Here is a 14,400-nt window from a genome sequence, read left to right as displayed (position 1 = left end):
CTAGCTATGACAGAATCATTTATACCAACAGAAAACATGCAACAGATAGCTCTGAAATAATTGCTAATTGTAATCCCAGTGGCTCTACCAAGAGGTGACCACAAAACATGTGTTTTGTAAAGTCTTTAGTATTTTCTAGTCAATAAGAAAATTACTCCTCAGTTTAGAAAGGGAAAAAAAAGGGGACATTTGTGAGATGTGCCTTGTTGTGCACTAGCAGTGCAAATGCTGTACATTAAGCATTTTAGAAATGAGACAAAGAAAGAAGCAAATTTATGACAGCGCACTGTATTTTGACTTTCGAAAAGCAGTGTGTATTAGTCAGTATTACCATAGGCAGAATTCTACTAACTAGATTAAAACAGAGAATACAGACAGTCTTTTGGTGGAAGGACAGAACAAGTAATCTACTTTTAACTGACCTGAGGGTCAGTTCCTCTAGGACAGACGTTTGCTATGTGAACTGTAATACACAGATAGTCTCTCTTTCTTTAAAAATGGAAAATGCAAATGTAGGCATTAATTTGCATAACATTCAGCAAAACTTAAAAAATCAAATAACAGGTTATGATATGGTAGAAACCAGCATGGAATAAAAAAAGAAAGGTTTTCAGGACACAGTATTTTTCTGTGTCTTGAACTTCAGGTTGGCAGATCTACTGGTTGTGGTAGGGCCCTAGGGATGTACACAAAGACAAATTGAAGAGGGAAGGGGCATTTATAGAGAGACGAGACAACTCAGAAAATCCTTTACAACTCCACATCACACAACCAGCAAATAGGCTTCTTGATCTTGCTTATTATTGAAGGTGTAATGTCTAAGTTATTGTGCAGTGGAAAGTCAAAATTTTAAATGCAGGGATGGGCATGTGAAGAATTGGCCCAGTTTTGAAGAGGCTTGCTCTCTTTCTTCTTTCAGAGAAAATTAAAATCACTTCATATCCTGTTTTCGTTTGCTCTTCCAGGGTACACTTTGTCTAAGAAGCTTTCTTTTTTTCTTGCAGTCCTCATTCCATCCCAGATCGTCTGCGGATCAGAGTGAACAGGATTAATTTACAAGAATACGAGGGGCTACATTACGACAAGGAAAAGCTCCGGGAAGCTTGTAAGTTGGATGAAGCCAGATTGTAGCTGCTTTTGGTAGAATGTTTTGTGTAAATCATACATTGACCAAAAAGAAACCCCACCCCAAAAATAACAACAAAAAACCCCAAACACAGAGTCAAGCATACATTTTTGGATGAGTCATGTAGAGTGTATGTTCATCTATCTCTGTATATGTATTCTCTCTATATAAATAGTCTCTGTAAGGTCATGTATAGAGATTCCAGTTGCTTTCTTACTTTCCTATGCCTTTGCAAGTTGATTCTATTTACTGTAAAATAAGTGTTTTTCACACACATTTGTTTTTATTTATGTTTTTCTGTTGATTCTGCTTGATTTCTAGCGGATGAAAACATTCCAGATTTTATGATTAGCATCAGATTTCGAACTGAGTTGGGGAACTATGATGCGTTTATCTTGGGGAACAAATCTTCCCCAGTGAAGGGCTTCTCCAGACCCTTACTTTGTTAACAGCCTTCGGTTTTCCATATAAGAGAATAATCACTGTTTTGTTTCCTCATGTAATGGTTTAATTGCCATGTTCAGAGGTAAGTCAAAAGCAGACAGCAGTTGCTTTGGCAACATTGATGATGACAATCTGCACTTAAAAATGAAGTTCCTTTCCTTGGTGACACACAGACTCATTAATCAATGAGGGACAGGGCTTCTTGTGATAACCATTTAATAGCTTTTTCATGCATCTGGCTCATTATTCATATTAAATTACAAGCATGACTGTTTGTTGTGCAACAAAGCTTCAGCTCCCTCTGTAATACAGGGCACTCTGATAATTACAGGATGACAATCCTTTTAATTGGTTTGCTTATCTTATTGTTGGAAGATAGTTAAACTATTTCCATTTCACTCTTCTAGTCCCACCCTTCTTTATTCTCTCAGCTCACTGTCTCTCCTTACAACAAAAGAATTGAAATGGCTTAAATTTTAATATAGGTCCTGACAGCCTTTACTGAAGTTTCTGTTAGTGGATTTTGGTCATAGTTAAAGCAATCAAAGCCTTTATCACTGGACTGAAAAGAATTTTAACACATTAAGGATTGTGCTTCACTGGAGGGGTAATCGCTTCAAGCTTAAATTGAGAGTTTGACCTTGAGTAGTTTTCAGGCCACATTGAACACACATTTCTCCAACACTGTTGGAAACAGTCTGGTTCATTTGGTGGTCCTTCTTGTGGTTTCTCATTTGAGGGGAACTATCATTATCTATCCTTACTGTGGATGTAAATTATCTGTGTCTATAGTTACTGTATATTAGGTCCTTAAAAGCCATTACATGTTCTGACACAAAATACACAACTTATTACACTTTTTCACTGCAGTGGTAAATATATATTTATGTTATTTGTCACCTGACAAAATTCATAATGATAACATTATAAAAAAAAGGTGACTGATCTAGCACCTCTGAGATGTAGTTTTCAATTTTATACACATTTCATCACTTACTGGGTGTGTGCTTAAGAGGTTATCATTAAAAAAAGCAGATGTCTCTCTGTCAAGAGATAAAATGATTGCTTTTGGACATTGGTAGGTCATTTGCCATAAAATCCTTTTGTCTCTCTTTCAAGTTACTGCATGGCCAGCTTGATAATATAACATAGCTGGACTGGAGTATTTTCCCCAGACATTTTTCATGAAGTTGTTTTTCCTACCAGTCCTCTTTTAGATGTGTTATTAATGCTTGTGCACTACTGTTTTTATGTTAGAATATGAGAAACAAATAATATCCCCATTATCCTGAAAGAAATGGGAAAATATCCTTTTCAGTTACTTGTGATGTCCTGTGTAAGGACATATAACTTGCAGCATACACTGGTGGTCATCAGCCTACTTCTTTGAACATACAACATAAGTTTCTTTTGCGAGAATTGTCTAGCCTTTAGTTTTCAGGAGGCTGATCTTGATTTGAGGACTTCTGGGTGATGTTAACTGTAACTGAAGAAAATCATGTATGGGAAGACAAGTGCTCTCAAAATAGTCAGAAACCAAACCGTTTTAAATATTCTAGTCAGTTCCTGGGATTCCATGAAGTAAAAAATGGAAAATCCTGGTGGTTCAGTGATTACAGACTTAACATCTGAGTTTTCCTGTGACTTACAGCAAACTGCTTACATCTTTTCTGAAGCTTCATGGCCATGCTAGAGGATTACATGAGTTTTTATGAGGAAGCTGGAAAACCATGTAGATCTTCTATTTAACAAGATTGGATAGCCATTTTAATTGTATTTCTGAAATAGAAAACTGGATAAATTTTAAATGGCTTTCTGGTTACATGTCTATGGATTGGTGCTGCCTCACTCTCTCAGATGCTAAATACTGATATGAAATAAACCTGCTATGTCCTCCTCATCAAATCATTTCATTGAGCATTGGCACTAAAAGTTACTCGGTTAAAGGGGGAGAAGGGAAGTGCTGAGAGAGAAGTGACTCTCCTTTCTTTACTAAAGAAAGGGATGAGTGAGTGGGTGTGTGGAGGAATTGTTTGTACTAGCAAAATTCCAGAACGCTGATATTGGAAAAGTTGTTTCTTGGAAGCTTTACTGGGGAATTGTTTCTACAAGGCCTGTTACTGAAGAGGCACTGGCTTCCTTCAACACGACTGTAGCTCTCGTATATATGTCTGTCCCACTAGATCCTTGCAAGAGACTCAGTTTAGATACTTGTTCGGGCTTTGGCAGAATATCTACAACTGAATTCCAGAATACTATATTTAATACTCGTTCTCTGTCCACAAGGATTAAAAGCACTTTTACCTCCCTAAATAATTTGAGAACCAAATCAGAATCCCTCAGCAATCTGAATAGGAAAAGGAAACCAGTTAATAAAAAGTTATCCCTGAAGGAAAAATAGCAAAGAAGCTATTATGGGTTTTGCCTGTTACATGTCTCCATAATAGGGTTTTAAAAGCTTTGACTTCAGTGTACTAATCTGGATCATTTAACTCACAATAAATATATTTCACTCCCCTTGTTTTCTTGAAATACTGATTTGAATCTATCTTCACCTAAAATTACACTTCCTGACATATAACAGTTTGTCATACAAACTGTTCCATGAAGATTAATCTTTGCTCTGCTGGAGGTAGACATCTCATTTTGAAAGCCTCCCAAGCAATTAAAGAATGTCATTTTGTCCTCTGAAGGGCATGACTGTCCTTAGCTCATTCTCCTTCTCTTGTTTTCTACTTTTCTTGTCAATGCAGCTGGCATTTAACCAAGATGCTGTTTCTAAATTGTCCCTTTCTTCTCTCCCCTTGCTCCTTCTTTTCTCCTCCATTCTTTTTTCTGTCAACATCTTACTATTGTCTGTGGGATGATTGATGATGGTGCAGAGGATGCTTATTGATCCTTCAGCGAGGAGGGATGAATGCTTCTGTGCACCATTTTAAGAAAGGAATATATGTTGGTATTTCAGTTATGTTGTAATGTTATTCACTGAAAATGCAGTTGTCTTCCCTAACACTTTCCTATATATGTCCCAAGCACTTGTCACTAGTCACAAGCTTCACCACCTCTGCCCAATATGAGAATTGTACATTACATGACCATAACCACCATTACCATATTCAAAAAGTGAGATGAGCTGATGTTTCTAGGTGGACAGATTTTAATTCTGTCTCTCTTACCTGCATATTTTCTGTGCACTCTCTCTGGTTTCCTGTCATAGCAGGAAAGTGTGATCCAAAGCTGCAGTGAGGGTGAACAATTGAGTTATTTTTAAAACAGCTAAAAGTTTATTTTTGAAACCCTATTTTCATTTCAAACTCCTTTCAAACGGTACTAAAGTGGAGGTATACACAGAAACTAATTATTTAAAAAAAAGTTAGTTAACAGCAAACAAACGATAAACCAGCTAGTGACCAAGAGGTCTTCAACACTTCTTAGTCCTTCCCACCAACACCATTTCAGATTTGTACCATGAAAATGCAGCAGTGAAATAACTCACCATCAACTATAACTGAAGAGTTGTGGGGTTGTTTAATAGAATATGTCAGTCTTTACTGACCTTAACTTGTTGTGTAAGCCCTAACCGTAGAGAACCGTCTTAGTTTCCTCAATACCACTAAGATTAAGGAGGAATCATATCCAATCTGAGTGATGCCAGCGTCAGAAATAACTCTCAGCTCTGTAGCAGCTCTGGGTTTCTCATACTTCCTTTTACACAGAGGCAGCTGTTCCTTATCTCCTCTTGAATAAAATAGCACACTAGATTCAAAAGCAATTTTTAAAAAAAATTAGTTCCATTTGTATAACAATTGGACTATCTATAATCTAACTATCTATAATCTAATCCCTGCAGTCTCCCTGTTTTGTGTGTGTGTGAGATGCTGTAACATGATGTGATGTTAACCTCAAATTCTTGTCTCTTTGATTATACCTAGCTAGATGTCTATAATGCATGTGTCTCTGCCTTTAATTTCTGTGGGTTATCTAAGGGTTTTGGGGTCATCCTAGGAGTTCTTATCAGATACAGGGGTGTACATGGAGTGACAGCTTGTGAAACATTTGGAATGGGTACATGTATAGTGATACTGTAGCTTCCTCATAACCAGGAATGTACTTAGAATCCCTGAGCTATCAAAGTTATTCTGACTCTTTAAAGCTCAGGGATATGACAGGTCAAGGTAATTTGGAGACTATTCCGTGTGATTTTGAACAACTAGCTAAGTAAGAAAAGGTCAACACTTAGGACTTGATATTTATATCCTGAGTATATAATATAAAGGGCAGCAGGGAGCAGCAGACTTCCTGATGAGCCATGAAGGAAATGTACTTGTATTGAGAAGCAGCTTTGAGCTGGATGGGTTTAGGTGAGATGAGTTGTGCAGCTACAATCCTCTTCCCTGCTGTAAAGGAAACACCAATGGCCATTTATTTGCCAGGAGTTCTTAGGGCACATTGTGGCTTATCTGTAGAAGCTTTGTAAAAGACACCATTACCTTCACTCTGCTTAAAAGTCACTGCCTTGCTCTAACAGCTTTATTTTGTCAGTGTGTTGTGTAGACATTAGCTAAATAATGCATTTTTTTGTCACAGTGATTTAGTAAGATCTGAAATTGAAAGAGGTTGGATGGATTGCTTAAAGCCACCCAGCAAGATGAAACCAAGAGGATTAGAAGTCAGTAGTGAGTTAAATATTGGAAACTCTGTTATTGCCTGGAGTTGGGGGAAGGAGTAAACCCAAATCATTGAAATCTCATATTACTGAGTTATAGAATCATAGAATGAATGAGGCAGGAAGGGATCTTTAAAGATCCTCAAGTTCCAACCCTCTGTCATGGGCAGGGACACCTTCCACTAGACCAGGCTGCTCAAAGCCCCTGCCCTTGAACTCCCCCAGGGTTCCACTTCTCTGGGCGACCACTTTCCATCCACCACTTCTCTGGGCAACCCATTCCAATGTCTTACCACCCTCATTGTAAAGAATTTCTTCCTAATATCTAATCTGAATCTACCTTGTCTTGACACCTCACCGGGCATATCTATGTTCATTATAGTCCTCTGCCTTCCTTTAGACTAGAAGAGATGGGCAGTATTCCAAATAGATATAATTTTATATTTAGCCTAGAGGAGTGGGGAGAATCAAGAATATTAACTTCCATTTCAGACTTTACAGGAAACCATGCCGTAGTTTGTCTTATTGGTATAGACTTTTCTGTGAGATTTTTCTGTCCTGTTTTACTTTCCTGTTTCCTTATTGGTTTTCTGATTTGATTTCCTCTTACCTTTTCAGTCCTGATTGTGTCCTTTGGATATCTCATCCCACACACATCCTTCCTGCCTGTCTTAGTCTGTTTCTGTAGACCTCACAGTTCAGGTTCCTGTTCTTTTTTTTTATCCTAAGTCTTTATTCATTGTTCATCCAGATCTGTGCTGTCAGCTCTTAGTCACAATATCCATTCCTTCTGCCAGTTTCAATTCCCAACTCTTCAGAGTTTTCTTTCTATAACCTGTTCCTTTTCGTGTGATGTTTGGGACAGGTTCTCTCTTCCTTTGATTTGGACAGCTTCTTCCTTTGTTTAGCAGTGTACCGGAGAAGTCACTGAGAGCCTGGAGGGGATGACTGCCTTCTCAAACCTGGTCTGGTTTAATCTGATAGCCTCCACCGTGTTTTGCCTCCTGTCATGTGAGGATTTTAGAGGTGGACTGCTAGTGCTAAAAAAACTAGCAACCAACACATATAGGGAGAATTAGGTTTTTCTCAGTATAATAAGCAAAAGGGATCTGAAGAGACACATGGCTTAGATTTGTGTGGTAGAGAAAATCCTTTTGTACAAACTCCTTTTTGTTAAAACCATACCGGGAAAGCCAAACCTCTTAATATAAATGTCTGAATATTTTAGAATTCTCTGCCAAGAATTTATTTGGTCCTTCACATTCCTAATATCAGTGAAAACCCCTCAGGAAAATGGCATTCTTATAACATCTTCAGTAGTGAGGATCCTTTATTTGCTACATTAAACATTTAGAACCCAATGTCTAACCTCCCCAGTCCCCCGAGGTATGTCAGACTCAGAATGAGCTTTCCTGGCATTCACATTTGCCTTAATGCTCTGTCTCAGGGCTGTTTTGTTTGGGATTTGAGCGAGTTAATATGGTGTTAAGATCACAAATTGAATCCTTTCATAATAGTAAATGGGGAAGCTAATTGAATTTTGTTTTTTCTTCATGGTGCCATATGCAGTATATTCAGGCTTCCATCATTTGTGTCCCCAATACTATTAAAGAGTTCACTAGCTTTAGGTATTCAGCATAATGGGCAGTTAATAGGTGGAAGATTTGTTTGTTGTTTATAAATTCCATAGCTAATTTCATGAGGACTCAGGAAATCATTATTAATCTTGCAGATAATTAGAGCACCATGTTACCCCAACTGCTGCATCTACCCAACCCTCCTCTTGCTGAAACTTAGTTTTGGTTAGTGTTGCTAGGAACAAAAAGCTTTCTGCAGTATTGGTTCAGAATATGAAGTAACTGTCTGCCTGTCTCATTTTCTGGGATTCTTGCACTGCTGCTCATCACTGCAGTGTGAGTCTGTATCCACAACTTCCTGGACAAAGTCCTTTTTCATCATTCAGGAACCACGAAGGAACTGAGAGCTGGATGCAAGTGGCTGGAAGAGCAGGCACCTTAGGAGAAAAGTATCTGACACTTGAATGCTGTGGCTTGGCTCATTATCTGAGACTATCCCTTATTTTTTGGCGTATTCCTATGTGTGGAGTTATCCATATATTCACAGGAGTGGACAGTGTGTGGGTGTATGAGAAGTTGTTCTGTAGTGCCTGTGCTCCTAATGTAATTGTTTGTCCTCCCACCCCTCACCTGGCATATTCAGCAATCACTGTGTCCCACAGCACTGTTCTGTACTGTCCACATCCTCATCCACACAGTGCTATTCAGCAAATAGAGAAGCTCCTCTATTCCTGCATGAAAGCACCCACAATGTTATCGAAGGCCATGCATGTTGACTTTGTCTTTAACTGGTTTATTATAACTCCTTTTGCCACTCTTGCACAGTTTTGCCCTATTTTTAGAATGAGAAACAACCCCATAGTTTCAATCATATTATCAATCATTAAGTAATTTGCTTTTGTTTTCAAACAGCAACTATTGTGAAGAACTTTGAAAGTCTTGGCTGTGTGGTGCATTTTATTTACTTACTGTGGTTTCTGAAAAATGATGACTGGGAACATTTTCCTTGCTGAAAGCTAAATGGGTCTTGCAAAAAACCCCAATCAACCAGCCCACAAAAAACCCTCACAAAAAATCCAAAACAAACAAACAAACAATTTGGAAAGCAGCATTTTAGCATATACTATAGTGTTACCCAGTGATGACTTTAAAGGTTTTTAAAAGGACATGAACCATATGGAATGAAACCCCTTGAGACCCACCTCAGGCACCTTATCCCTTAAACCATTGATCCCAAAAGCCATAGATTGTGCTAATTCACGATTTCCAAACAGTTAAGACAGCATATTTCTTTTCAAGGACAAAGTCACACAAACCCAGAGTTTCAGAATTGTTCTATGGCCACTAGCAACTGGTATGACATAATTTAATTGAAGTTGTGAATAATTACTTTTTTCTTCACTCATTAGATGAGACCCATAAATATCACCACTAAGATACCTCTTGAATATTAGTTTTTGTTTTTAGATATTTTGGTGGATTTCTTTAGAATTCCAAATGTTCCTAAGGTCCTTCTCTTTCAGGCTGTCAGGAATGGTGATAGCTAAGGATTTCGGTTTTGTGTTATCTGCGTTATGTTGGCAGGTCAAAGCTTTAGTCCCCATTAAGTATATAGAAGAGAGACAAAATCTGTGGTGACAGTTTATGAGCCAATGGTGTAGCTCCCTAGTGCTCTGTAGCTATTGGAGGTGTAGCTGTGTCTGCTGCAATTCACTTTTTAGTGCTATAAATGAATTTAACAAACACTTCTTTCAGTAAGGGCTGCAGAGGGATCTGCTGAATTGAAGCTAGATAGCCATTAAGAACTCTCTGCAAAGAGCTTAAGGGTCTCCTGTCAGAGCAGGTTAGCAATAATGAACACTAAGCAAAGAGAATCAGTCTGTAACCCAGAGCATTGGAGCGCGTGAAGCAAACCTCATGATTGACCCTCCTTCCACTTGCTTGTCTCTCAGTCTCTGTTCTGTAATAAAAGAATCTGGGAGGTCACAATGAGCACTGTTCCCACCTGGCCTTTCTGAAAATGTGCAGGGGAATTGACATTGCTGCTGGATGTCAGTGTTTCAGGCGACGTGTGAGTTCTTTTGTTCTTCCTGCTGATCCCTTCTTCACATCCTTGTTTCTCCCTCCAGCTTTTTTTTTCCCTCTGCTTCTGTTTTTCCTGGGTCCATAGCTGTTCTGCTCTTCAATTTGCTTTCCAAACACAATGCTGGCAGCATTGTTGAGCCCTGTGCTGATCTCTAGGGTCTACTGTGAACTTGACTGCTGTAGGTGCTTCCCAGGTCTTCTCCTTGAAACCACTGAGCTCCTCTTTGTACTTCTAGCCTTGGTGCACCAGAAAAAGAGGAGCTATGTTCCCTGGTGTCTTTTAGCACTGTCTTGTTCTCTTACCAGAATGAGGATCTTCTTGGTATTGGAATATTTCTCCCTCTTAATCAACTTCTTTTCAACAGCAGGAAAGGCTGCAGCACAGTTCTGTTTTCTGTTTATCTCAGAAACCTTGGCGATTTTATGTTGCTGCTCATTATCTACTTATCAGAATTGTTTATGAGTTGATATTTTGCTCTCCTTCTGGAATAATTCATGTGAGGATTTAAATATCTTTCCTGCTGCTCCCATAAATTTTTGGGGCATTATTTGATTAAAGACCCTCCAGGGAGGAAAAAAGAACTTTATTCAGTGATTCAGTTTTACAAAATCAGATACTCAAGAGCGTTTGCTTGTTTTCTTCTTATTTAATGTGATCTTAGTAGGTAGCTCTCTTGGTACCTTTCTTGTGGAATCATGTATACTTTTTTCTATTTATTCTTTTTGTGGATTTGTTTTGGACTCCTTTCAGCTGCAAGAACAGAATGACTGTGGAAACCTAAATGTCCTGTTATTAAAAATGTTGCCCTCACCTGAAGGGAATTATTTGCTGGCTTTTTTTTTTTCCCTGACTAAATATGGAGATGTGTCAATTTTGTGTGTAGATGGAAAAATGTCTGTTTTGATTTGAAAGCAGCCCTACATCAAAATAACATGGTGTTGGACAGTTTTCTCTAAAATCAGACTATGACTTTCATTACTATAAATATGTAGAGTTTATTCTGAAAATAAAATATAACTCTTATTTCAAGGTATAAGGGTACCCCCCTAACTCTTATTCTGAGGTATGTTCCTTTCTTTGCAGTTAACATTTGATGTTGACATCAGAAATGAAGTGCATTATTTAACTGAATATGTTTCAGCTTCTTTCATGAAACCATGAAAGGCCTTTGAAAACTGAAATATTTGATAATTATAAGTGGGTGAAACTAACAATGAATAATAATCTTTTAAATATTTGTTAAGATTTAGATAATAGAAAGCTTTTGTGAGGACATTAAAAAAACAAAGTCGAAGCCCACTGTAAATCTGTTCAAGTTTAAGAGACTTAAAGAGTTTTTTCTTTGTTTTTGATTTTTCAGCCATTCCCCTAGGAATTATAGTTGTGCGAGGAGACTGCGACTTGGAGACTTGTCGTATGTACATTGACCGCCTACAAGAGGTGAGGCTTTTGTGAATTCAGATGTCATTTGCTAATCTATTTTATGTTTCTTTCAGTTCTCAGTGCAGAGGACTAGTAGTTGCAACAACTGTTGCAATTTGCGTGCCACTGAAATGAAAATTCTAGAATTAAGAGATGATAATAAAAGTACTGAAAGTATTTCTTAAACAGAAAATTAAAAATCACACTGGTTTCTTTTAAATGGTAACATAATTGATTTGGATGGGTGTGTTTACTTCTCTTTGATTAAGAATAGAATACCAGAACTTTCCACAGACGTTGCTGAAATTACCTAAATTATGCATTAGAAAGTGTGTTATGTAAGGATAAGCATTGTGGTATTTGAGGGGGTCCAGTTATTCAACTGTCACTCTCTAATACTGTCATGGAGTAATCTGAGAAACCACTAAACACTACAACTATCAACTAGATAGTTCCAAATCTCAGAAATATATGTTCATGCAGCTAATAATAGTGCCACTCTTATAGCCTTGAACACCTTGACTCAGGAGAGTTCATTCTACAATACAGTCTGGGCAATGGAGACTCTAAATGTCTCATTACCCAAGTCATTTAAAGTGTGTATGCCTTTAGTGATAAAACTAATGGATTTTCATCAATGTACTGTCTCTGATTGTTTTTAATCTCTTAAAAATCACTATCTTAGTGACATCTTTCAATAACATTTACAAGTGTGAGGACATCATGTAGGTTTATAAATCATTGGTCTAATTTACATAGGAACTATGAATCTCACCCCTTCCATTGAACTCTTTGGGAGCCATTGATTTCCTGTAGGTTTTGGAACTCTGCACTTGCAGTCAGAATATGAGCTTTAGTATCTCACTTCAGGGTTTCACTTCTTTGCATTTCTGAACATCCAGACCTGAGATGTGACTGTTATTATCGGACAGAAAACCACATTTTATGTTGCATAAGGTGCATACCATAAGGTAAGGTGTAAGATGCATATTTGCAGTATGGGGTATGGAAAATTACAATCAATCTGGAAGTTCTGGTTGAATTACCCATAGTGTTTGTGGAGGAGCTGTATTTCCACAACCTTGTGCAGTTTTTGTGCCTTTTTTTTTTTTTTAATGTGCTTGATTTGGCTCAGTCCCATTTGCTGGGAATAGAGATGCCAAGTTTTTATTGAGCTCTACCAACTTACTTGCTCCTGGGGGGCAGTGGTCTGTAGGCCAGGCTCTATGGTAGATTAAGTCATGAGCTATAACTATTTGACAAAATCTCTATTAAAATAAATTAGATTCCTGAACCCTGCTAAATATCAGGATCATTCTGATATGACCTCTTTGGAGTGAGGTTGTCTTAAAACAGGGAGAACTGCCAGTGGTTTTCTTCAGTGCATTAATCACTCAAAACTATTAGTAAAAAAAGGCTTGGATTTTTAGCATATTTTCATTAACTTTTTTGCTGATATTCTAAATTTAGATAGTTCTGATGGAACAAATAGATTTGTAGCATGGTAAAGATTCATTAACATAATCTCTATATTTTTGAAGCTGTTTTTTTGACCAAATGCATACAAATCTAAACTTTAGGTGAACTTTCCTTGGCTATTCTATGGTGTTTGTTTCACATGCTTAAAACCAGTGAGAAATACTTGCAAAATGATTTGTGTTTGCCCAACCACTTCAGATAGTAGAACTGCAAACAGCTCTTGTTGCTTTGATCTTTTTCATCACTGCTTTGTCTTTCATTCTCCATCTAGGACCTACAGTCAGTACCTTCTACTACACAGAGAGTTCATTACCAGGTAAGATAAGCTTTCCTTTTATTATCAGAACAAAAAGAGTCTTAACTGTGAACTGCACTCTTTGCATTCGAACCTATACATTCTTGGGTTAAACACCTATGGTTTAGCTGAATTTCTGATTAACATTTGTGCTTAAATCTTGGAGATTCATTCTGATTTCTCTTGTACAATCCTTTTCTTGTAAGCCTTATGGAATCACCTTTAAAACTAGCACAGGATGATGATGGGAGCCATACTGCAATAGCGGTACCTTTGCGTATTGAAGTGAATGGGAGACTGTGTCCTGTAGGACAAATGACAAAAGTAAAACTTTTTCTCTCTTTAAGAAACAGAACAATAACTTGTTATATTGCATAGCTGTAGTAATAAAGTCTTAACAGTGAGAAAAAAAGGTGTTATAGCAGGCCTAACCTCTTAATAATTCTGTACACGTCAGTCATCTACTTTAACATAATCTTCAGGGTAATTTTTTAATCCATCTTGGGCAAAAATGTGTTTTCTGCATGAGACAAACAATTTTTAGGTGGCTAGTTCTTAAAATTGGTCTCTTTGTACATTTTACAACTTTATTCTACAAACAGAACTTACCTTTACAGTTGGAAGTGTTGTATATTTCTCTCAGCAAAATAATGCATTGCAGAGCACTTAAATTGGAAGTAAACTAACTCAGACGAACTCTACTGGCTCCTGAAATGGTCAGATCTTAGCACAGAGACTTGACACAAACCATGGTCAGTTGACATAGTGCTTAGGATCACAAGCTTGCATGGTGTTGATAATGTTTTTCCTAATTTAGCAATGCAAGTCTTGTTGGATCAGCAGGAACAAGTTCGCTGAGAAAGCGTACAGAGATCCAGATGGCAGGAACCAATTGTGGTGAAATTGCAGATAATTTCTTGGATGTTACTGATTACTTGGGTGATACAGAATTCTAGTTTCACAAGAATGCCTGTCGGTGCACTGACTGCAGGCACTATAAGAAAATGCAATTTGGCATGTTTTCCTGGAGTTGCCTCCTTCTTATCAGTTCATGGTTTGTTTTTTCATTTCCCTGTCCAATGTTAACCTCATAGTTTTGACATTTCCATCAGTCATTTCCTGGAACTGAGTTTTAGAGCACTGTTAGTGTCTAGCAAATTGACTAATAAATCAACATGTATGATTCTGTTCCACTCATTATAAATTAACCTAAGTGGCTACTGACTGCTCCATGTGTAGGAAACTGCCTGAGGTAAAATGAAGAACTAAATCTGCTTATATGGGGAGGTCTAAAAAAGAGTATGA

At 37.6% G+C, this 14,400-nt stretch overlaps 1 protein-coding gene across 5 annotated transcripts in view; it reads left to right on the top strand.

Moving 5' to 3' along the window:
• Window positions 1–14,400, top strand: part of DGKI (diacylglycerol kinase iota) — a 207,208-nt gene that overhangs the window by 135,919 nt on the left and 56,889 nt on the right. For all 5 annotated transcript variants that reach the window (XM_027660011.1, XM_027660001.1, XM_027660005.1 and 2 more), the window contains 3 exons: window positions 1,005–1,105; window positions 11,260–11,339; window positions 13,072–13,116. In XM_027660011.1, the coding sequence (XP_027515812.1) occupies window positions 1,005–1,105; window positions 11,260–11,339; window positions 13,072–13,116 (226 nt within the window). The remainder of the gene's footprint in view (window positions 1–1,004; window positions 1,106–11,259; window positions 11,340–13,071; window positions 13,117–14,400) is intronic.

This window comes from Corapipo altera, unplaced genomic scaffold (assembly GCF_003945725.1).
Source record: "Corapipo altera isolate COAL_440 unplaced genomic scaffold, ASM394572v1 1, whole genome shotgun sequence".
Taxonomy (NCBI): domain Eukaryota; kingdom Metazoa; phylum Chordata; class Aves; order Passeriformes; family Pipridae; genus Corapipo; species Corapipo altera.
The sequence above is the reverse complement of the archived record's forward strand: the minus strand, read 5'-3'. Positions and strand labels throughout refer to the sequence as shown.